Raw genomic sequence first — 26,146 nt, forward strand, 5'->3', positions numbered from 1 at the left:
GGACCCAGCAAGTGGCTTTATTGAATTTCTTCGTACATATACACAGCAATGCAATCATCCGGTGTCGAGGCACCATCGCCACCGCCGTAAGCCGCCTGATGTGCTATGTTTGTTGTCTAGCTTCAGGAGTGTTAAAGCGTTTGAGCCGGATGTTGAAATCTTATCTGGGTAGGTATCGCAATGTACGAAAGTACAGTGTCAGAAATCAAACACGCGGAATAGGCCAAATTACTATAAGCATGAGGGTTAACGGATAGCTCTACGATTTTTAGTACTAGAAAATATCATAAATCTATATCTTACATGGAGAATTATTTAGCTTAGGTATTTATTTATTTATTTTTAATTAATCTGTCTAAACGTTTTATAATATCTATTGTAATTGAAGCCATTCCGCACAAAAGTGATATAAATCAACACAATTTTACTATAACTTTTCCCCTAAGTTTGTTGTTGTTTGGCAAAGTTACTAATATTTGAAATTAAATTAAGAAGAAATTTTACAGAAACAAATTTTAAAGTAACGCAAAATCAGTCCTACACTGTACGAGTGGTGAATAGCACTGACAGCCACAGCACAAGCCCTCCTGCTGTGTACTTTGTGGAGTATCGGTAATGCTTCCCACTGGTTTTGGACTGGTGGATGTGAAAATCAGCGGGCACAGTGCACAAATGAAAAAAAAAAAAACCTGATGGTAAATCGGTACGAAATAACGATCGACACCGCCTGGTGGATTACGCAGCATAAGTCGAGCGTGGTGAGATTGTGCTGTATTTTTCATGATGAGTGCCAAGTATAAATGCAGGGGCAATATACTCTACTTGGCGTGAACCGGTTCGATGTAAATTTATATCGCAGATCGGTTTTAATTCGTTGTAGGGACGCCTCTGTTCAGTTTTCAGCAGCCTAAGTAACACAACATGTCTTATAGAAATTATTTCGACTCCAGTATGACCAGTTACAAAGTTTTGGTTTTAAACAATGAAACCGATTTTCAGACTGCTATACGACTGAAAAAGTGCAGAAGGTGGAGCCTGCGCAACATCTTTGTGATGTCATATTCATGTTCTATATGAATCTGAGCATACCTAATTATGCATCTTTGTATGTTTTATATTACAGTGGCGTTTCGGTTTTATCACTAGTCATTTTATTCACTACTCGTCAAATTCACTCTCGATTTTATCACGGTTTTCGTTTCGTTTTTATCACGCCTTTTCTAAAACATCGCGAAATCAACATATAAATGTTAGGCGATGTCCATAAACTACGTAGACTAATGTTTGGCCATCTGAGACCCCCTCGTAGACTTTTGTCCATCGAAATTTGTATGAAGCGTAGACTTTGGTCAGGAACCCTACTCCGCCTAAGAGTCTACGTAGTTTATAGACAGGCCCTGATTGTGATACTACTTTTCAGGGCTTTCCAGAGTCTGGAATATTTGACCTTTACTATGAGAAAAAAGTGGGAATAGGTTTCTTTGAATAGAGGTTCTAAATTTCAGAGCAAATATAAAACCGAGTAAAGAATTTTCACAAATTAAAAATATTTTATTTTTATTTCAATGACTTTATTTTCCTCAATATCCCTAAAACAAAATTAAAGAGATTTTTGGTCATTACACATTAAACCATTTCATAAATAAATATTGTAAATATCTAATTGATGAAAACCGTTAGGGAAGCAATTTATACAAAAACGATTAGTTAGATTATGGAAACTTTTAAGATTTGACGAATAAACTTTGGAAAATAAGTCACAACAAACTTGACAAGATTACCATTTGTTATTTCTTCACTTTCATGATTACTGTTTCAGTTTCCATTACCTCGTTCATTAAAATAAATGCAATTCCATTTAGTAAATCGTTTGATTATTTCTTATAGCTTCATCTATAAAAGAGACTTCAAATTATCTACTACAAAAAAAACTTCTTACGGGCATATCTACAATGCTTGATATTTCTTCATCGATTTTCTCTTCGGATTATTTCGAGAAATACGTTCAATATTCGGATGATATCTTGGTATGTTTCGGTGATGAACGACTAGTACTAGCTTCTAGAACAACGAAAACAACCGAAAATAATTTGCTGGCTAAGTTATTAACAATAGAGAAAACCGATAAATAGAAAACGATCATTGTATATACGCCTGTATAATACTAAGCGCGAGAATTGTACAATGTTCTTGTAAGTTTTGACTCCTAATCACGGTTGGCCCGTACATAAACTTCGTAGACTTCAAGGGGAAGGTAGATCTGGCCAAAGTCTTAGGTCCATAAAAAATCAAAATTTTGTTAGAACGAAGGTCTACAGAGGAAGATCTCAAGCAACACACATGTTATAATAGAGTTACGACAGCGCAAGTTTTGGTTGAATAGAAGTTTATTTTACGTTATTCTAACAATGTGTTGAAATAACGTCAAATAAACTTCTATACAACCAAAACTTGCGCTGTCGTAACTTTTATATAACATGTGTGTTACTTGGGATGGTTGTTGGATATGACCCGAAATGGGTCTCTGTAGTGTATGGACAGTGCCTAAACAACACTTTCATTGACACATTACTAGGGCTGTGAATTACAATGCAAACATTTTGCAGTTTATCTATTTTTAACATAAAATTTTCATTTATTTTTCATTTCGCCAAATTCACGGTTTCGCTAAATTCACGGTAAAATTTTTTTTGCCCGTGATAAAATCGAAAAACCACTGTATATATTTTCAACAAATTCTAGAAAACAGTGCCTTGGCAATCAAGATGTTTTATTACTGTAAATAATAAAGTTTCAAAATGTCAATAATAAAAATCGACAACTGCGAAAATCGACATGCATCAATAATTCTACCAAGCTACTTTAACGCATAATTGCCATACTGTGATCATACATTTTAATGCCAATCATTTTTACGGTGAAATAGACTATTGTACCATGATAAAATTAATGCGCCTTATAAATCAGTATTTTTGAAGAAATTTGCATCGAAATAAATAAATAGTATTCATCTTCTTTTAACACAAAAACTCAAACATGCTTCATTTTTCTCAAGAATTTTCCATGTTTATACATACATATCACAAATTATTGAAACATAATAGAATATTTGATAAATATTTAATAATTTAGAAATAAAATTAAATGGCACTTTGTGACATGGCATGATACATGTTTTGAGATATGATTCAAAATTGGCTTGATATTGTTTTTGTGGATAATTTTGTTGTGGTGGTTGTTGGTTCTCATGTTTGGTTTGGTATTTGAACGGTTTGATATCTGTCACGATATCACGGAAAGGCAACAAATATCAAGTATCAAATAATTATCACAGTTTATACATAGAAGCGGCTCAAAGAGCATTATGCTCGGTAAAATCGGCCCAAATACATAATCATATATTTTGTGGTAACATATATTCCTGTCATTTTTTTATATAGGTATTCATAACTAAGATTCTGTTAGGAGTGTATTTTTTACGTAAGTAATGAAAAACGATTCTTCATTCTATGATCGGTAGAGTAGCATGTGTCTGTTCAAAAAAATGAATTAGGTTTACGTTACACATGTTTTCTATCATACTGCAGAAAACCAAAATTCGACTATAAACATACGAAACATACTATGTTTCGACTAAACATGATTGAAAACAAGTCTTAAACAAGAAACTGCGAATGTTACTCTAATATGACATAAAGAACATACTGAGCATGTATGGTAACAAACAAAGTGTACATAAATAGAACATACCCAACATAATCGAAAACAACATGCAAGGTTTGTTTGAGAAAACAAAATATATTCTTTAATAAGACTTCTAAATAGAAGATCATTGTGCATAAGTTTTAGGTATCATGAAAACGACATATCCATGACATAATATGTTTCGAGAAACTTCGTAACAACTGCTGTAGGACAAAGTAAATATTTTGGTATTTCGGATTATGTTTTCGGTGTTGCTTGGGAGGGTGCTACTTTTGTTATCCTGCTGAAAACAGAGGCTTTTTTAAACACGGACACGCTCCATACTTCCAGTGAGCTATTCTCTCACTATAAGTACGACGCTAGATACCGGACTAGCATGCGACACCCAGTGGCACAGCCAAAAACTTATCCTGACAAATGCCAATTTTCTGGTTTTGCTTTGGCTGACCAAGCCATGTGGAAATTACACTGTTGAAAATGCTTTGACAGCCATGTGCACAACAGAAACATGTACTTGATGAACAAATTGAGTTTGAATTATGAAAAGAAATCCACGTGCTCCTGACAGCTGCGGTGGATTCGATTCCGTACTCCTTTGTATGATGCGACTAAATGCTTGGTGACACTAGCCGCATTTTCGGCTTTTCGGGCCCGTATGAAGTTGATCACCAATACTAACTTCTTTTCCCGATCAGCCTAGATAGCTGTGTAGTGTCGGTAGCGGTTAGTTCAACTGGCTAAGAATAGCACTACGGACCGCCTGTTCCAGTGGTAGGAGTCCACTAATCAGGTGACCCCTAATTCAAGGTGTTATGCGGCTTTACGCTTACCGTGCCTAGGAATGAATGGCTAGGCGGGTCTTATAAAAACCTAATCGCAAACGGAACCTGTGATGTACCAGGGCACAGTATTTGCCCTTACTGTGCTAACCGTAGCAATAGCGCGGTGGTCCTTGTGTTTCTCCGAGACAATCAGCAGCCCTTCTTCAATCTCATACTTGAGGCTGAATAAGGGCGGGATTATGAAGATGATATTAATTAGTTTAAATTTTCACCTATATGGTTTCGCATTATGCGTTTTATACAGTGTATTCTGTGCATCCTCGCCTTTGGCGCACTCAAATCGATACCGATCTGGCTTTATTGTTGCTGTTTTTTTTTGTGCTGTGATTGTTAAGAGTTTAATCTTGCCTAGTTTGGGTAGTGGCTACGGTTAGGATAGCTAAGATCAATCTTCAGCACGAAAGAACAGCAATGATTAATCTTTGCAGACTTATGCAAAATGGTACAGTCCAAGTGGCGTTAGTCCAAGAAACTTACTTTCGTAAGGGAAATTTCTATCTAGGAAACCTTGTGAATCCGGTGTTTGCTACTTTCAGCATAAATGAAATGGCAAACTCACGTGTCATGCCTCGAGCATGTGTGCTTGTCAACAACGCAATCGTTGCTACACTCATCTCTGAACTAACTACTAGAGATATATGTGCTATCACAATCGATGTATCTGTTGGAAACCTCAACAGGAAATACGTTTATTGATCGGTTTATTTACCGCATGATGAACCATCCCCTACGGATGCTTTCAAGCAAGTCATTGCATACTGCACTTCAAAAGGCCTTCCGCTGATTGTTGGTAGTGATGCTAATGCCCATATAAGTAGTAATGCTAATAACCATATAATCTGGGGCAGCTCAGACATCAATTTGAGAGGCTCCAGTTTGATGGAATACTTAAGTAGTACAGATCTTGGATTACTTAACATAGGCAACCGCCCAACCTTCAAGGTATCTGGTAGAGAGGAATTGTTGGACATAACGCTTTGCTCTAGCAGAATTAGTCACGAGCTGACCAATTGGCATGTGTCAGATGAAGAATCTTTATCTGACCATCGCTACATCTTGTTTGAACTAGAGTGTCCATTTCCCGGCCAATTTTCGTGTCCCGGGATTCGGGACAAAATACTTAGCCAGTCCCGGGAAATCCCGGGATCCCGGGATTTTTTAAAATTTCAAGAAAACCCAGAAAATTGATTTGTTTAGCGTGCAGTTGAAATATAAGTTATGGTTATTTCTGTATCCATCACAAGAAGTATTATAAAATGTCTATACAATGTACTGCACTACTACTTGATGTACAAATGTCAATAACGAAATACATATAAAAGTATCAACGTTATGTTCGCCAAGAACAGCCTGTTTTCAACTATTTAGTAGTTAATTTATTGCAAGTAATTTTCTACCGATATCTAATAGTTTAAGAGAAATAATTATCATAATCTGTATTATATCGCTACGGAAGATGTTTGTATTGTTGATATGTATCGTAAAAGTCGCACTTCAATACAACTTTAGAGTACCTTTTGAACTCTTAGTTTCCGAATATTTCAATACAAAAGGTTGGACTCTTTTTGCAATTGCGGTTTTCCATAATTTTAAAACTTTTGTACTTGTTATTGAGATTCATTAATTCTCTTCTGAAAAATTCAAATTATTATTTACATAATATAGTAAAAGTTTGGTCTTAGATTTCCAAAATTACAATGTAATATGGTATGTGGGCTATGTCCAGTTTGTTCTTGCTGCTACTGAATAAACCAATAAATAGAAAAAGATGAACGAAATGCATAACATGATACCAAGTTTATCATTAATGATTAATTTTTTTTTTTTCAAGTATGACCTAGTGTCCAAAGCCCGATGGTGGTGTGTGAGAAAACTGCTCATATTTCGAAAGTGAAAATGGTCAGATAAAGTTTTTGCCTTGATATTTGGCAGTTTTATCTACATATTGTCTTCATCCCGGGATTCCCGGGATTGTCGGGATTTCTGAAATGATATCCCGGGATTCGGGAAATCCCGAAATCACTCAAATCCCGGGAATTCTTGTCCCGGGATGTCCCGGGAAGGACACTCTATGTTTGAACATGTGAATGTTACTTCGCAAAGTTTGCATTTCAGGAACCCCCGGTCAACCAACTGGGATCTCTTTACCGATTTGGTTGCAGCCAAATTTCATGGATACTCACCATCAATTGATACTCCAAGTGATTTAGATGATGCCGTTGATACTACAACGGGCTTCATCATGGAAGCTTTTGAAGAAGCTTGCTCTCTGCGGTCTGTGAAGACCACAAGAAGAACCCCTTGGTGGAACTCTGATCTGGCGAAGCAGAGGAAACAATGTAAAGCCTGTATCTGCAATAATCGGGACACAGAAGTACGGCTGTAACTCTGTGCTGAATCAATTCAAATTGTCCAAAAACTAACTGAGAACTCTTTTATATATGTTTATTATTTGTGCAAAATTTCATTATGCATTAATTAAAGAATTGCATTAATTTTCACTGTGGATGAGAAACAAAGAGACGTGGATTTCAAGATTTTGTACAATAAACACACATTTTTTTTGAGGATAATTATGAAATTTCGTGAGCAGTTATGATACTTATAGAGACATTTTCTTGCCAAATTTCATCAACTTTTATCAATTGGATTGGAAGTTACTGGTGTTGATAGGGATTAGTGTTGGTGAAAATGTTTCATGTTTTTCATGTGCGATGTTTGCCTATTCATAACTTTCGAATGTCTCTGCCAATTTTCATACAATTTTCACAGAAGGTAATTGATTATGTGTATATTATGCCTGCAAAGTTTGATGATTATGAGTATAGTACTTTCAACAATACAATCGAAACAATAAGGGGTGCTAACTAATTGCTGTCTGAGGGGCTAAAATCACGGTCAGCCCCAATATATATTTCGACTATGAAATTGTTGATTTTGCCTATGCAAGTTAAATAGATTAAAAGATCTGTGTTCAAAATTTCAGCCATTTCCTTTATCAAATTCAAAAGTTTCAGCGTTGACAGGCTAAGGATTTTTAAGTGAACAAACTTCGTTTGCCAAATGGTGATTTCACTTCCTCTGATGAGGAAGTTTTGGAATGTTTATTCAGTACACACTGCCCCGGATGTGTGGATATTACATCTTCGGATGAACCTGATGTCTTTTCTTGTAGTTATGATTCTTTAGCTTCGGCTCGGAGTATCATAACTTTAGAATCGATTGAATGGGCACTTAATACCTTGCTCCTTTTAAATCTCCTGGGGCAGATGGGATTTATCCTATTTTGCTTCAGAAGGGATTTGATCATTTCAAACATGTTTTGAAACAACTACTTGTTTGCAGTTTTGCTACAGGGTATATTCCCAAATCCTGGCGGGATATTACTGTAAAGCTTATTCCGAAAGTGGGTCGTGCGTCGTATGAAGAAGCAAAGAGTTTCAGACCTATCAGTTTGACCTCTTTTCCTCTGAAATGCTTAGAACGCATTGTCGATCATCACATCCGTGATGTTTATCTGGGAGATGTGCCTCTTCCTGTGAACCAACATGCTTACTAATCTGGAAAGTCCACTGTGACTCTTTTACACAAAGTTGTTTACGAAATCGAAAAGGCATTCGCTGAAAAGCAATTCTGCTTGGGTGTTTTCTTAGATATCGAGGGTACCTTTGACAACGTGCCTTTCGATGCCATATTACAAGCCGCACGGGGTCATGCTATATATCCAATGATTTCCAATTGGATTCACCAAATGCTCAAAAACCGACATCTCTTCGCGACATTGCGTCAAGTGGCGATTAGGAAATTGAGTGTTTGTGGATGTCCCCAAAAGGGAGTCTTATCATCACTTTCGTGGAATCTCGTAGCAGACACGCTTTTGAGGCAACTCGGCAATAGCGGTTTTCCTACTTATGGTTTTTCCGACGACTACCTAACATTGTTACACGGCGTGTGTATGGGAAAGGTTTATAACAAAAAAATAGGCATCGTCATATTTTTCGCTATTTAAAAATAGAGGCTTTCAGCCTTGCTTTCAGCTTTCATTTGCACGGTTCCTTCAAAAAAATCCACCGAGGGATCTCGAACAACTTTTTCAGAATACTGTTTTTCTCCATACAAAATGAACTGTTCCAAATTAATCCCTATTTCTACTTAACAAACATACCCAATTTTTGTATGAAAAAGTTCCCCCGATGGAATATTTCGATGTTGGGCTTAAATGAAAGCTAGACGCGTCAACTTTCACGTAACGTAAAAATTAGCAATGCTTATTTTTTTGTAATAAATTTGTTCTACCAGACACACCGTGTGTTAGTTGGTATGTGCATCAGCACCCTTTTCGACCTGATGCAAAACGCTCTTCAGGTAGTTGAGGGTTTGTGTCGCCAATATGGCCTTTCGGTAAATCCGAGTAAAACATGTATTTTTCTTTTCACGGAAAAGCGAAACCGTAATGGTGTTCGACCTTTACGTCTCTTTAATTCTGAAATCAATGTGACTAAATAGGTAAAGTTCGTTGGAGTCATTCTTGATTCCATGCTTTGCTGGACAGCTCATGTTGAGTTCAGAATCAAGAAAGCTTGTATGGCCTTCGGGCAATGCCGGCGAACCTTTGGTACAGCTTGGGGTCTTAAACCCAAGTATATCAAATGGATTTACACAACTGTTGTTCGTCCAATATTGGCTTTAGATACACGCTCAGAAAACCGTTCTTATAAACGTGAACAAACAAACGCAAATATGAGAACAAGCAAATATACACCGTGAACTGGAACTAGTTCCAGCTGTCAATATGGGCGTTCTAGAAAACGTGAAATCTAGTTCACGGTGTACATTTCTTATTGTTGTTATCGTTGCTATGCATAGTTCCCGTTCATTCCCGTTGCCGTGATTGGGAGTTCACGTATATCGGAACGGGTTTCTTTGCGTGTATCTTGTGTGGTGGCAAAAGGCGAAGTGAGAACGGTCCAATCAAAATTAGGCCATCTCCAAAGGATGTGCTTAAGGCGAAACTGGAAGCATTTCCTCATTTTTTTGGTTTTTGATTTTTTATAAAATAACGAAGCAATATTTTCAAAATCGGTTTTCGTGCACATTTAGAGTATGGATCAAGGTATCTGCTGATTTTTTTTGTGGTGGAAAAAGTTTTCCATTTTTGCAGAAACCATTTTTTTGTGAAATGTTATTCAAAAATGGTTTCTGCGAAAACGAAAAACATTTTCCACCACGAGAAAAAATCAGGAGATACCTTGATCCATATTCTACATGTGTACGAAAACCGATTTTGGAAATATTGCTTCGTTATTGTATAAAAAATCAAAACCCAAAAAGTGAGGAAATGGATCCAGTTTCGCCTTAATGGCGATGTCTGGAACGTTCCCTTCAACTCCCACGGCAGAGGTTTTATGCGTTTCAGTGAATTCCAGGGGTTTCAGGTGTCGCCATTAAGCTCACAGAAACCCTCCGTAACGTTCCTGTAGTACTTAATAAAAAGCTTTAAACCCACTAATCTCCTGAAAGCTCCATGTAGCGCTTTGAATATCCTTGTATCTCTTGGAATGGCCCTGAAACAGCTCCTAGAACTCAATGAAGCCAAAGCTGCCTTAAATTCATAGGGAGTTCTCATTATTTCTAAAACACCCCGAAACCCACTCCTTTTAGGCTCTTCTGACATTTCTGAAAACCCCTTGGCTTACAGCTGTAAAACCTGTTCTCGCGAACTAAGTTTCGTAATTTAAAGCACTGACTTAATTTACGCACACCGCTCCCTTTTTATATCTTATTTTAAACAATGTACATTTCCAATTTATGTAGCCCCATACCATGACATAAAAGAGGTTCCAGATATTACAAACTTTTTAATGGGGTGTTATTTGAGAACCGAGTTCAAAACTTTTCTTCGCGTTTTTCACACTTTAGCCATTTCCAATTCTAGCGTCTCGGCTGACTTCTGATCCTAAAACAAGGATTGAAATTCCGTGATAAATCGCCAGTTCACAGAATTGGAACGGCTTCCAAAATGCAAGTACAACCTCAATGACCGCGACAGGTACCACAGGGTGGCTATTAGGGGTGTCCATAAAGTACGCCACGCTTTGAAAGCATACGAAAACCCGTACGAAGGGGGGAGGGGGATCACAAATTCCCCAATTTTGGCGTGACGTACTTAAAAAATTTACGCTCTACTGTAATTTTTTTCCTTCGCGTTTTCGAACTCTGGGCATGATTCTACATCAAAAACGATCATCAGCTTACCGAGTTCAAAAATGCTGTAAACTAATGTAATTTATCAGATACTTCATTCTTCTTTAAAATACTCCCCAAATGTTTTGATTCACCCAACTTATCGTTGACATCACAAAGAACATCTTTGAAGATGATCTAACATCTCCATTTTCATCACTTCATCATTCACCGCGTAAGTGGTACTTCCAGTGAAATGTTGACAATCATTCAAAAGGTCAATCTTGCTCTTAGTTTATTTTCATATTTTTATTTAACTGCACCACATCACGCCGTGATGTGGGCGATGAATCTAACATTTGCTCTCATGCTTTGGTTTCTCGGGGAAGATATATTCTCAGCATTTATTTTATTATTCCATGAAGACGAGAAAAACAACGTTGAGGAAATTGGTGTGAAAAGTACGTTTGGCAAATAATTGTTATGATTGAAGATATTTAAAAAGATATTTACGTGTAATTGAAAAATATTTGGAATTCGCATTCTGTAGGATCAGCGCACTACTATGTTTTTTTTTCTTCTATCATAAACTGATCAAAAACAATCTACCGTGGGGATAGTAAGTGAGCCAAACATTAACTTTTTTTCTTCCAGTCAATTATTTTTTTCCAGTCAATCATGGATGCAAAAATAGTCTGGGGAGAATTTTAATAAAAGTATTCAAAGGTTCGTTTTGACCCTTTTCGTAAGAATCCATTTCACCCCAATCTCCCCAACAACACCTACCTTGATGGTGATGCTCGGGTGTGGTAATTGTGATCGGTATGTCGTTTGGGTCCAGGATGCTACCGCCGGCTGTGCAGGCTATACCGATGTGACTGCCAGCAGTGGCATGCCCACTGTTGCTGTTGCTGCTACTGTTGTTGGCTCCGGTTCCGGGTGTGGCTGGGGGGCTTTCCAGGGGTGGCGAGTTCTCGCGAACACACGACATCAATCCGGCTGACATCTGAAAGGTACACACGGTCAAGAACAAGAGCAAACGATAAGTGGGGTGGTGAGTGGCGCGTGGTTTACGATTCCGGCTGGAATAAATCATAAATGGGAGCACAAGTAGGCATGCATGCGACTAAATTTAACACTGGTATTCTAAGGCTCATGCATATCAAATCAACTTAACGAGAGCAAGTAGCTCACCAAACAAGATATGAACGATAAATATGTTAACAAGAGGCCGTATAGACATGCTGTGCTTTGTTTTTGAAACATGCAGAAGACTTCTCGTGGGCCCTGGGCAGTCAGCAGTCGTCCCTCTAGCTGCATATGGTATCAATCTTCATTAAATTTATGAACGTCTTATTGCTTGTTAACGCACTGTCGTTCGTAGACTGGAAAATATGTGTATCGGACGGTACGTGTGCGCAGCATATCGTTTGAGGAAGTCAGAAGAATGATTGCTTGGGCTATTATTTTTACGATATGATGGCTGAGATTTGATTCAAATTGTTGTTCGTAGGGTTGACACCAGTTTGTGGGTCATTTCACTCAGCTAGTGTGATTCATTGGGAATGTTGATCAGTTAAGAAGACAGTCTATTTTGATATGTTGAAAACAATTCAGGATATGTATATAAATATTAGGCCTGTCAAAAATGTTCTCTGATTCTCAAGTCCACCCCCATATATTGATTGGCATCTTAAAAGAAGCAACTGGTTAAAATTTCAGCCAAATCCATTGAAATTAAGAGGTGCATCAAATCAATTTTGTGTTTTTCGACTATTTTCGAACTTCAAAAAATCATAACTACACTAAAACTTGTCAATTCTTTCGGCACAAATGGAAAGATATACTTGTTTGCTCCAACTTCTTCGAACAACGTGTTCCTATAAATTTGAAGGAAGCATGTGTAATTATCACATTTGTAATCAGGAAAACCATAAAAAGTTGATTTTTTGATAGATTTCGTTCTGAAACATCCTAATATACGTAATAAGTTGGATATTTTAAAACGGCATCATATTCTCTCCTGTTTTGTGGTTATTTGCTTCTTTGACACCAATGCTGTAGAAATTGAGCAAAAATTATTAAAATTCGGGAAAGCCAAATAAGTCCCAAAAACTAGCTTTTTGGAGGCAATCACGCTGTGGCGCGAAATTGTACTGAACCTGAACGTAGTAGCTTTGCTTCCTTGTAGTTTGCCTTGGCTACCCCCTACCATGGGTGTCAACAAACAAGCGTGTTGACAGGTGTTGGCGATCAATATCAGTGCTGACGCGATGTCACTTCCTGCGCGCCAAAGCATGATTGCCCCCAACTTATTACGTATATTAGGGTGTTCCAGAATAAAATCTATTAAAAAATAAACTTTTTCTTGTTTTTCTGACTACAAATCAAGACCAACAATTGAAAAGGCCACATCAATATTTTGCAAACAAACATGTTTCTGTCGACTTGAGGCCTTTTGAAATCCACCCACACACCTCACCACTACTAACAGAAAGCGCAAACATCAAGCTTTCTGTTAACCTTAGTAAGGTCTTGGGGTCTTTTTTGACCTTTTTCAAATTTCAATTCTCTGTAGCTTTTGTTTAACGAATCCTAGCAATCTGAAATTTTCTGACAATTATTTTTTTGTGGAAATAATCCTTTCCCAAAAATCAAAAGCATTGAATGACCCCTAGGGGCGCTCCCATAAAAAAAGTTACAAATAAGACCCTGGGGTCATTTTTGACCCCAAACTTTGGACAGCTCGCAAAAATCAGTGGCTTGACCGATTTTGGATCTCTTTGGCTCAAATGAAAGGGGCACAAGTCTAGTTTTCAAAACCACCGGAGAAATCCGGATTCGGCCACTGTGGCCACCGGGAACCTGCTTCAACTGAAAAATGCCGCTTTTGAGACCCTAACTTTGGCAAGCTATAACTTTGCAACCAAACAAGTAATCAGGACCGTCCAAGGGTCGTTGGAAAGGTATTCACGTGGACTTTGATTATAGACATTAATATTGACTAATTATTGAGAACCGGTTCCGGAAATCCGGAACATCCGAAATTTTAGTTTTCATCATTGCTATGTGCTTGAAAATCCACAAATGTTTTCCCTTTATGCATTTTATTGCATTACTTCTCTGCACACTTCACTGAAATGAGACACATATTGTTTAAGACCATTTTTGAAGGGTTCTGGGCAGGTCTGGTCAATGCGGAACGGGTTACAGGGACTCCGGAAGGTGGTCAATTAGGTAACGACAATAAACTTCGAATAGTTTTCGCTCCAAAACCCGGCGCCACATGGTGCAACCTTCGTGGGTTTTCATATCTGTTGTTCACAAAGAGATCGATAGTCATCTTCTTCTTCTCCTTCTTCTTGGCGTACCATCCCTAGTGGAAAAAATCCTGCTTCTCAGCATAAGTGTTTTATGTGCTCTTCTACTAGTATATACTGAAAGTTTTCTCTGCCAATCATTGGTTTACATATGTATATCGTGTGGCAGGCACGAAGATACTATATGCGCATGGCAGTAAGAGTAATTTCCCTTACGAAAAGTTCTCAGGCCAACCGTAAATCGAGCCCGTCACCCTCAGCATGGTCATGCTAAATGCCTTTGGGACCAGCTATAGTTATAGGGGCCCCAAATGAATAGTCATATTGGTTCCACATGGTCACCGGAGTGGCCACCGGAGAAATCCATATTGTATTGCTCTCAGATTTTTACAACAAATGTAGGCTTCGACAGCTAAATTTAAATAATTTACATTTATAATTTGTAATGTGCTGGTATAAAAAGGAACAAATGATGATCTCAATCTTGTCTTGCGATTTTGACTGTGAAGATTACAAATTGGGTTGCTAACGATGGAGCCAAGAAAATAAATTCGTAGGAAAATTTATTATGCAAGCCAGACCAAAGTTCGTTCAAAGATCAAAGATGATCTCGATCTTTCCAGGCCATGGTCACCAAAGAAACTGTTCTACAGCATAAGTAGACATTTAGCAGCTGACCTCATATTGTTTTTCACATTTGAGGTGCAAAGTGTGAGAAACCAATCTGTCAATTGGTTCTTTGTGATCGAAGAATTGATTATAAAATTATTCCGTACTTTAGGAAATGAAGTTTTCCGTGAAGTTATACTGAGAATTACTCCAAAAGCTTCATCAGGAATTTCTCCAGAAGATGCACTGAGAATTTTTGTAGGAGTCACACCGGGTATCTCTTCTTGAGCAGTTCGCCGATAAATCATCTAAAATTTCCGCGGATAATTTATCTAAGAGTTTCCCGATCTCCTTCGGAACTCATGGAAAATTTATGGCAAAAATTCCGAAGGAACTCCTGAAGAAATTTTCGGACGACCACCCGAAGAAATATACTGAGAGACTACTGAACGAAATTCTAGAGATCTACTGAAGAACTTTCTGCTAGAAAGATTTTTAGTAGAAACCCTAGAAGAATTAGGGGTGGAACTCTTAGGACAATTCCTGTGGAAGTCCTTGAGGAATTCCCAACTAACATTTTTGCTGTATAAGAGCTTAAAGAGCATTCGTCCAAAGGCGTTTGTTCTATTAGCTGCAATGCGGCTACGTTTGTTAGTATGGTTCCTGGTGGAACTGTTTTTTGTTAGTGTTTTTGTTTTATAATTATCTTTTGGTAGAATTACTGGTGTAACGCCTGGTAATTTTTTTTACAGGATTTCCCGGTAAAGCTTCTTGATGATTTTCGATGGGAAATACTAGAGGGATTCCCGATGAAAATCCCAAAAAAAAAACGAATAAAAGTATTTGAAGAATTCCATGTAGAGCATCCATATAAACTTTAAACCAGAAACATTGGGCATTTGGTGGCACTCCTAGAGGATTTCTCGGTGAAACTCCTGTGAGTGTACCTACTATAAATTCTAGAGGAATATCCGGTGTAACTATTGTAAATTAGAGTGGAATTTCGGGAGGAGCTAGAGAAATTCACGAAGCATCTGTGATGCAAAGCTCCTACAGTTGTTCACAGCAAAACTCTTGGAGGCAGATGGATCTCCAGAAAAATTTCCGGTTAAACTTCTCAACAAATTTACGGTGAAAATCTGAGAAAAATTAGAGCGGAACTCTAGATTTTCACACAAGAAAATGCGTCACGGAGGGGTGGGGAGGGTACGAAAATTAAGATTTATGTATTACGTAATAAATTGATGCTGCCTAGATTAATTTCCAAAGGAACTCCTAGTAGACTTTCCGCTGAATTTTCTGCGGAAATTTTAAAGCACTATATAGTGAAAGTTGCAGAGAAATTCTCGATGCAATTACTTAGAGAAATTCTTAGTGGAGTTCCTAGAGGATTTTCCAAAGGTATTTTGAAAAGAAATATCCACAAGTATTCTCGGCGGTACTTCTGTTAGGAAAGTATCTCCTGTGAATTAAACTTTCAAAGGAATTCCTGACAGAATTTCTCTAGGGATTAAAAGTTTGTCTCCTAGTGGGAATTTGCGGCAGAACACATAGAGAAGTATTTTGAGGAATTCTTGGGGAAATTCTCTTTGGAACTTTAAGAACGATTTCTGAAGAGATTTTCGGTGGAACTTCGAGGAAAATTACCAGAAGAATTCCCGATAAAACTCTTGCCAGACTTCCCGATGGAACTTCGAGAAATAATCGATGCAACTCCTAGAGAAATTCTCTTTGGAATTCCTTGACGAATCCCTAGTGGATTTCCTAGAGGGATTCTTGCTGTAACTCCTAGAAGAATTTCTGATCGAAGGCTTAGAGGAGTTCCAGTGAATGTACTGAAGGAATTCACGGTGTATTTGCTGGACGGATTCAAGGTGGATCAACTACTACTAATTCTGGATATTAGTGGAGGGGGTCCCACAAGTATTCACAGAGGATCTTCGAGTGAACCTTCCTCTGTAACTGGAAGTACTTCCGTTGAAACTTTGAGCAGAATTGCCAGTGAAACTCTGACAGGAACTCATAGAGGAATTTCCAGTGGATCTACCAAAGAAATAATTAATGGATGTAGAAAAAAAATTGGTGGAACTCCTAGAGAAAGTCTATTTGGAACTCCTAAGAGAATTCGTAACGGAACTCCTAGAGGATTTTCCTGAGAAACTCGTAGAGGCATTTCCGTAGTAACTTCGGGAACAGTTCTCGTTCAAAAAATTACTACTGGCGAGAGAATTTCCTGGGCAACCTCTAGGCGTTATGGAGAAGTTCCTTAGTTACATTTTCAATCTTTCGAGATATCCTCGATTGAGTAAAAAAAATAGCACTCATATTTGGCAAAGTTCGTTAAATTACGAAAAGTTACAAAACTAAGTTTAGTAACCTTGTACTACAAAATAACTTCGATACAAAGCTTCAGTTTGAATACAAATTTGTTTGTTATTGAAATGGTTTTCGATAAGAACTAAGCAATTTTATTGATGAAATGCATATAGTGCTGAGCACCATTGATCTAGAGGAATTCCTGCAGGGGCTCCTGCGGGCACTTCTAGACGAATAATAGGTGAAGCTTCGTGAGAGATTCTTGTTTGAACTCTGTGAGGGAAATTCTGCCGGAATGCCAAGTGAAACTCCTATAGCAATAATCGTGGGAGCTCCCGAAGGATTTTTTTTTATTTTCACCGGAGATGAAAAAGGCCGCTGGAATAGAGCAATTTTCAACAATCCTTCCTCCAACAGGTACGAAACCTCCTCATTTCTTCATCTTTGTATTTTAATTTGCAATAACATTTTTTGAGTTCATTTCCAATGAGAGTGCACTCATTGATAGTTAGATTGCTGCATCTACAATAATTGTTGTTGTGAGAACACTAACAAAAAATTACAAATCTACACCGAGAAAAATTTCTACTCAGTGGCTGAGTTGGTGTTACTCAGAAATCGAAAAATCCTTTGTTTTCTTACTCAGTTTCCGGTAAAAGTGGGACAACCCATTGCCAATGGGTTGTCCCACTTTTAGCCGAAACTGAGTAAGAAAACAAAGGATTTTTCGATTTCTGAGTAAGGCCAACTCAGTCATTGAGTAGAAATTTTTCCCGGTGTATACATTTATTGGTAAAGAAACGTGATCATATTTGCAACACCAAAAGTAATTCCTAGTGGAAGTCCTGGTAAAATTCTAGGTGGAACTGCCTCATGAATTTCCGATATTTTTATTTTGGAATCTCCAGTTTTTATGGAATCTCTCGAATACTATCATACACCCGGAACTGATAATGTCATGCTATGTTGTCGTTATTCTGCAGAATGACGTAAGTGACTATGACAATTTTGGCTCCTTTTTAGTTATTTACCTAACAATCTATCGGTCATTATTTTACTTTTCTTTCGTAGATGCAACCGAATGCGTGATAATGTTAGCACCATCGTACAAATTAGGTGATGATGATGATGGTCCCGCCACATACCCCTACAAAGGTTTGAGCTAGACGATATATCTTTAAGATAATTATTAATTATAAACAATGTAATCAGATTTGCAAACTTAATACGGTCTGATTATTTTCACAGATATAAACAACTTTATAATTTGTCACACTATACAGCAAAAACATAAATTTTAAAATACTGATGCTCTCAACTACAGATGTTTGCAAGCATTACTAGTGATCATGAAAAATCAGAAAATCAAAAATATTGCGAGGATTGATAACGTTCGCGCGATGTCAAAACAGTCGGCAATATTCTCATTCTCAAGAAATTCCCGACATTCAACTAGACAACTCACTACTACTCTACAGAATCCTTCAACAGTACAAATATTCCATATGATAAATAAATACAAAAGAGTCATTTATACCTGTCACCGCGCGCGAGACTCAAACTTTTGTAGACTACACAAAAAATAGAGTAAATTACGTCAATACAATAAAATTCCATCATCATCATCGAGGCGAACATTATAGTTTATTGGTGCCTCAATAAATATTAAAAGGTTATACAAAATTGTTCAAACAAAAATATCCGTTTGCAGGAACTTCGTCAAGATACAAATTTAGTCAAGTATTGAAAATTTGACAGAGTAGCTGTTCAAAAGGCAGCTTTGACGTGTGAAATACATAGTCTCTTGAACCGTGATAATGTTGGTGCTAGTTTTATGTGTGTAGGCATCGAATTGAAAACATTAATACCTTTATAAAATAGGGAATTTTGTGAAGCACCGTTTAAAAAATGTGGTGTTCTTACATCATCCGCGTTTCTAGTATTATACCTATGAATGTCACTTCCTCTTTCAATTCGATCACACAAATATCGAGGCAGCAAACCATTCACTATCTTGAAAATGAACACCAAAGTTAAAAACACAATTCTTTGCTTCACTGATAGCCACTGTAGGGCATCCAATAAGAAAGAGGAGGATGTGAATCTATTGCATCTCAAAATCAAACGCATTATTTTATTTTGCAATCGCTGCAATCTCGATATTTGTGTTCCATTGGCTAAAAACAAAATGGAAGAGCAGAAGTCTATGTGGGGAGAGATGATTGATTTATACAAATGTATCTTACTAGCAATAGTTAAATCGTTTTTGAGTCGGCAAAGAATTCCATACTTCTTGGCTATTTTCTTGATGACATTGTCAATATGAGAGTCAAATTTTAATCTATCATCAATAATCACGCCAAGATATTTAATCTCCCGAACGCGTTCAAGTGTCTCATCATCAATTTTAACTGAGACGTTCTCATTTACTCGGCTACGCGAAATTACCATGAATTTAGTTTTATCTATGTTCAACTTCAACTGTTTGTATTTTAACCATCTACTCAGAGAACGCAAATCTTCATTCAAATGGGATATGGCTTCGCCTAAACTTTTAGCTGCAATGAATAGCACAGTATCATCTGCAAAAAGGTTTATATCACAATATCGCAAGACTCGTTTCATGTCATTAATGTACATAATAAATAAAATGGGCCCTAATACACTTCCCTGTGGAACACCAAGATTATTGTTCACGGGACTCGAAACAGAATCGTTAAATGCAGTCCTTTGGGTTCTGTCACACAGATAGCTTTCAAACCATTTATATGCAGAACCCGAAATTCCAAAACGCCTGATTTTTTGTAACAATAAGGGCCGAGAAATTGTTTCAAAGGCGCGTTTCAGATCCAAAAATACAGCAACAATCGTATCTTTTCGCTCTATGCTTTCTTTCCATTTTGCTAATACCAAGTTCAATGCGGTTTCACAGGAATGACCTTCCCGATATCCCGATTGCTCTGGTATAAGCAAGTTATTACTATTTAAATACGTTAATAGCTGGCCTTTAACTACAAGTTCTAAAATTTTATCTAATGTGTGCAACATATTGATAGGACGAAACTCTTCGGATTTAATCGTCCCAGCAACTTTTTGAATAGGAATCACTAAAGATTCCTTCCAAACCTGTGGCACGTGCCCAGTTTGCAGTGATTCGTTTATCAGGTCCAGCAGGTTGTGGCCGATGACATCAAAGCAATCTTGTATTACCTTTGCATTTACATTATCTACGCCAGCCGTTTTTCCCATAGAAAAGCAAGTATTCCTAAGTTCTTCAATCGTGATTGGGTGAAAACATTCAAATCTACAATTATTGTTTATCGGCTGTTTTATTTCATCAGGTTCATCAACTAACTCAATGGATTGGTTAATTGCTGAAACACTATTGATGAAATACTCATTAAATTTACATGCTATTATTTGTTCATTATCTTCTAATGTGCCGTTAAAAGTTATAGACCGCGGTTTACAATTACTAGGTTTGAGCAAAGATTTTAAAATTTTCCATAACTCTTTGCTGTTGTTTTGATGCTGATCAATTTTCCTCTGTATATATTCGCAACGCGTTTGTTTTAACGATTGCGAATATTTATTACGCGCAACACAGTACCTCTTCCAATTATAATTATTATTATTTCTACGTAACTTTTTGTACAATTTATCTCTTGTGCGTTTAAGACGCAGTAGATCTAAATTGTACCAGCTGTTAAAATTTTTCAAAGAAACAATCTTCTGTTCAACTAATTCATTGGTACAGGTTTTCAAAACGTCGGTAAGAACAGCTGATTTCACATCCAGGGAATCCGTTGTTTGAAAATCCATGTTTCTCTCGACAAGCCTTGAAACTGCTTGCTTTGAGTATTTTTTCCAGCACTTCAATTTCACCGCATTATCGTCTTCTTGAGTATCCTCAACGTTAATAACTAATGTTTCATGATCGGTTATTTTTAAATCTAAACACGTAACTGTACTAACAGAGTCAAAATTAGAATAAACATGATCAATCAAAGTTTTACTATGGCTGGAAATACGCGTATACTCATTTACTTTTTGTTTTAAATTAAAAAATTCCGATAATCGTTTCAACTGATTCGAATTATGAATGTCACACCAGTTAATATTAAAATCACCAGCAAGTACGTTTAATTTACTAGGATCTACGAAACTCTCAAGCCAGTTTTCTAAAATAGCAATAAAATGGTGATCACTTGAACTGGGAGAATGATATAAACAACCATAATTACCCACCTTCATGCCTCGCACAACTGTAATGCCCAAAAACCAATTACCTTCACAAACTTCGTTCAATTGAAGCTTGAATTGAATTGATTCTTTGACATAAATAGCAACACCGCCAGTGTGTCTTGAATGTGACAAACAAGCAGCTATATTATATCCCGGAACACTGTACTGTTCAAACGCATCCATATCAACAATATGTGTTTCTGATAAAAAGACTAAAAGTGGACGTTTAACTTCTACAATCTGACGTAGTGCAACGTAGTTTGTAGATAAACCCGCAATGTTAAAATATAAAATATCAAATTGTGTCACATTACTACCGGAACTTGGTTGCTATTCATTGAAATGCAAGCTGCTTTTTTTTCTTTGAACAAGTCTCTTATAGACTTCACATTCACTAACATTGAAAGCTGCGTGGTTAACGTCCAAGTTAAGTTTACGTTCGTTATTCATTTTACAACAATTAACACATTTCAATACAGTTGACGTGCATTCAGATGTCTTGTGACTTTCACTGCACTTAGAGCACTTAGTGCCGTTCTTGCAATTAGTGCTCACGTGCCCAAATTCTCCACACTCGAAACATCGTACAATACTATTGTCTGGAACAACAAGGCACCGATCAAACCTTATATTTACCTTCCTAGCGGTCAACATGCAACTGTACGTATTTTTATCAACTTCAATCACCGCGTTGTACTTGTTGTACTTGAAACGTGGATTTTCAAACATACGGATGACTTTCACTTCATTGATAGCGATGTCTTCATTCTGGTCCTTTAGGATTTGAATGAATTCATCGGAAGAAAACTGATCGCACATGCCCATCACTTTAAGTCTTGGCACCGATGAGGGAACAACAGCTTTGTAGTTTTCACCCAATTCACTTTGAATGCCATCTTTAACAACATTTACGTTATATCCTGTTGCACACTCAGCAATAATAGAGCCATCTTTCCCGTTTCTAAAGTTACTGATCTTGTGTATTTTTGGATCCAGTTTAGTGTACAAAAATTTTCGAGTATCATCGCTACTCTGGCTGGACTCTTGCGGCTTTATCACAATGACTGGACGAGCCTTACGAGTCACCTCAACCTTCTTTGTGACATTAGCGTCATTAGACTTCACGCTTTTCTTTCTACTAATTTTACCGTTAGTTTGATTCCCAGAGTTGTTCTTAACAATATCCGCAAAACTAACTTTTTCAATGAAAACATCATCTGACGTATCGGCACCGTCATCCTGAACTCTACGCTTTTTACCTCTGGGATTCGAGTTCGGCTCCGAAGCCGTGCTAGAAGTACCTTGTCTTACATTCATTGCAGCCTTTCCCGAATTAAATTGAGAAAATGAACATTTCATATTTTCCATTTCTTTATTAACTATTTCCCCAAGTCCAAAAATTGCCTTCTCCAATGTACAATTTAGATTTCTCCCCAATTGTTCAATTTCGCATTTCATTGTCTCGTTTATCTGAGCAGCAATGTGCTCTCGAACGCCACTAAGCGAATCGGCGAGTGAAGAAATCTTCTTCATCTCCTCTTCGAACTTTTGTGCGTTAGAAAGCAGTACATTCTGCTCGCCACAACACTGGCTTGATAAACACTCATCACATTTGAACGCTACATTTTCGTTCTCCGTTATTACCTTTGCCACTGCTTTGGTCAGAGATGTGCATTTGTAGTGGACTACTTTTGCACATCCACATCCCGAACAGCACAAGGGTAAATCGCTTGGAAGCACATTACCACCACATAGACTACACTCAACCATCGCTGGAGCCTATACACAAATGCAAAACCATGCACACAACACAACACAGAACACAGAGAAGCAATAAAAAATGCCAAATTTGCTTTGCCGCCCGCCAGCAATTACTGCTGCTGGGGTGGCAGAAAAACACAAATTAAAGGCGAACAAACCCCACCGACACTTGGTCACCTGGTGTCGTCGTCGTAATTATCCAATTGGCACACGGTAAAACACTATTTCCCGCGGCACTTGCACTATTTCACACGTAAATTAATTAATTTTAAAGCTGCACGGCAGAAACAAACTACACTGTCCACCATTACATCAATCAATGGGTTCCCATATCCCGTATCACACACAATGTCTTGGTTTTCTTTGCATGCACGTAAGCTCTAACTCACATCATAGTCAGTGCTGAGATGTCATTTCGACATATCTAAATTCAACCACCTACAGCACATTTTAGAAGATGATCCCGAGAATATCGTATATTCTAACATGTGCGGCTAGACCAGTCCAGTGTGTTTGCATGTGATACGGGAACCCTATTTGTACGATGGTGTAAACATTATCACGTATCGGTAGATAATGAAAAAATCTTGCATCATAATCTGGCAGAAATATTATAGTTTTATTATTTAACGAGACATATACAAGAAAGTCAAAATTTTGAATAGCGCTCACGACAGTATGGTGAGCTTCCGAATGCCTACTTTTGTTGCAGAAAATTGAAGTAACACAATTAGGGTTACTCCGGTGGTCGCTCTAGTGGCCTAAAAAGATCGAGATCATCATTTGTTCATTTCTATACCAGAACATTACAGTTACGATAAATAATAAAAATTGAGCCGTCAAAAGCCTACATTTATTGTAATAATCTGAGAGCAATACAATATGGATTGCTCCGGTGGCCACTCCGGTGACCACGTGGAACAAATATGACTATTCATTTGGGCCCCTAAGGCAGTCTTGTTAGCGATCACAGTCTTTGACACCTTTATGTCGATATTCGGCTGCCATTGTCTCCAACATTCACAACACAAGCGATCAAACTACTGTACGGATCAAAAATGTCGAATGAATGCGCTTGACCACGAATGCGCCTTCGGGAGATGGTCCGGTTTTTGTTATTCCTGTCTTTCCCATAAAGAGAGCTGTTTTTGATAAATGTATGTGTCGTAATCGATTTATCACACACGAATAAACTAGTATTATACCATTCTTAATCAAAATTGGCTGAAATCTTGCAAAAAGCTGGAATTAGACAAATGTCACCGTGTCAGACGACGATGATTTGATCCACTTTTTTGTTTATTGATCTTCGTTCTGCCGCTCGTGTTGTGTGTAAGAGGTAACGGTCGCGCTCGAATGAAACAAAGCAAGCTGACACCCGACCGCGGCAACGAAACGAAGGTAGTGATAAGTGTCGAATGTTTACAAGCCTGCCTAAGGCATTTAGCATGACCATGCTGAGGGTGACGGGCTCGATTTACGGTTGGCCTGGGAACTTTTCGTAAGGGAAATTACTCTTACTCCCATGCGCATATAGAATTTTCGTGCCTGCCACACGATATACATATGTAAACTAATGATTGGCAGAGAAAACATTCAGTATATACTAGTAGAAGAGCACATAAAACACTTATGCTGAGAAGCAGGATTTTTTCCAGTAGGGATGGTACGCGAAGAAGAAGAAGAAGAAGATGACTATCGATCTCTTTGTGAACAACAGATATGAAAATCCACGAAGGTTGCACCATGTGGCGCCGGGTTTTGGAGCGAAAACTATTCGAAGTTTATTGTCGTTACCTGATTGACCACCTTCCGGAGTCCCTGTAACCCGTTCCGCATTGACCAGACCTGCCCAGAACCCTTCAAAAATGGTCTTAAACAATATGTGTCTCATTTCAGTGAAGCGTGCAGAGAAGTAATGCAATAAAATGCATAAAGGGAAAACATTTGTGGATTTTCAAGCACATAGCAATGATGAAAACTAAAATTTCGGATGTTCCGGATTTCCGGAACCGGTTCTCAATAATTAGTCAATATTAATGTCTATAATCAAAGTCCACGTGAATACCTTTCCAACGACCCTTGGACGGTCCTGATTACTTGTTTGGTTGCAAAGTTATAGCTTGCCAAAGTTAGGGTCTCAAAAGCGGCATTTTTCAGTTGAAGCAGGTTCCCGGTGGCCACAGTGGCCGAATCCGGATTTCTCCGGTGGTTTTGAAAACTAGACTTGTGCCCCTTTCATTTGAGCCAAAGAGATCCAAAATCGGTCAAGCCACTGATTTTTGCGAGCTGTCCAAAGTTTGGGGTCAAAAATGACCCCAGGGTCTTATTTGTAACTTTTTTTTAGGGACTAAGGAAGGTTAATGGTGGTGAAATGCGTGGGTGGATTCCAGAAGGCCCGAAGTCGACAGAAACGTGTTTGTTTACGCAATGTTGATGCGGCCTTTTCAATTGTTGGTCTTGAAATGTTATAATTACACATTTTCCTTTGATTTTATTGGCATACGTTGTTCGGAGAACATGTAGCAAACAAGCACAGCTTTCAATTTGTGCCAAAAGAATTAAGTTTTGACAATATTTAGTGTAGTTATGGTGTTCTGAAGTTCAAAAATAGTCGAAAAACACAAAATTGATTTTATGCACCTCTTAATTTCAATGGATTTGGCTGAAATTTTTACCAGTTACTTCTTTAAGGATGTCAATCAAAATATGGGGGCGGACTTGATTATCAGAGAACATTTTTGAGTAGGTGGACAGGCCTAATAAATATGGATCGATCAACGATCAATTCTGACTACATGTCAATGGTTGCTCCTCCGTGATTGATCTGAACTGGTATCAATACATCGACATTCCAAACTAAAAATATAACAGATGGCACCTTTTGTGTGGTAGTAAAATCGAATTTTCTTGGTGAAGAAGTTGTTTCGGAACACAAGGTAAACATAGAAAGTTGTCCTTTCAATCCATTCTTGATTTCTATTCACTAACTTTTCACAAAACTATCCCGTTTCCTAACAAAGAATGTTTTCGCGATTTTTCCATACGATTTGACAGTTCTTGACTACCATGCTTCCGTGAGCTTGAGGTGAGAATTTGAGAAAGTTGAAACCCGAGAGTAGCACAGACGATGCATTGAATACAAGTGATGGTGTCGCCGCCAGG

At 37.8% G+C, this 26,146-nt stretch overlaps 1 protein-coding gene across 5 annotated transcripts in view; it reads right to left on the bottom strand.

Moving 5' to 3' along the window:
* LOC109401648 (putative uncharacterized protein DDB_G0279653) overlaps positions 1-26,146 on the bottom strand; it is a 389,641-nt gene that overhangs the window by 101,296 nt on the left and 262,199 nt on the right. For 4 of the 5 annotated variants that reach the window (XM_062860974.1, XM_062860975.1, XM_062860972.1 and 1 more), the window contains one exon: positions 11,517-11,736. In XM_062860974.1, the coding sequence (XP_062716958.1) occupies positions 11,517-11,736 (220 nt within the window). The remainder of the gene's footprint in view (positions 1-11,516; positions 11,737-26,146) is intronic. The other variant, XM_062860976.1, reaches the window with a different exon arrangement.

The sequence above is a fragment of the Aedes albopictus genome, chromosome 3 (assembly GCF_035046485.1).
Source record: "Aedes albopictus strain Foshan chromosome 3, AalbF5, whole genome shotgun sequence".
NCBI lineage: Eukaryota > Metazoa > Arthropoda > Insecta > Diptera > Culicidae > Aedes > Aedes albopictus.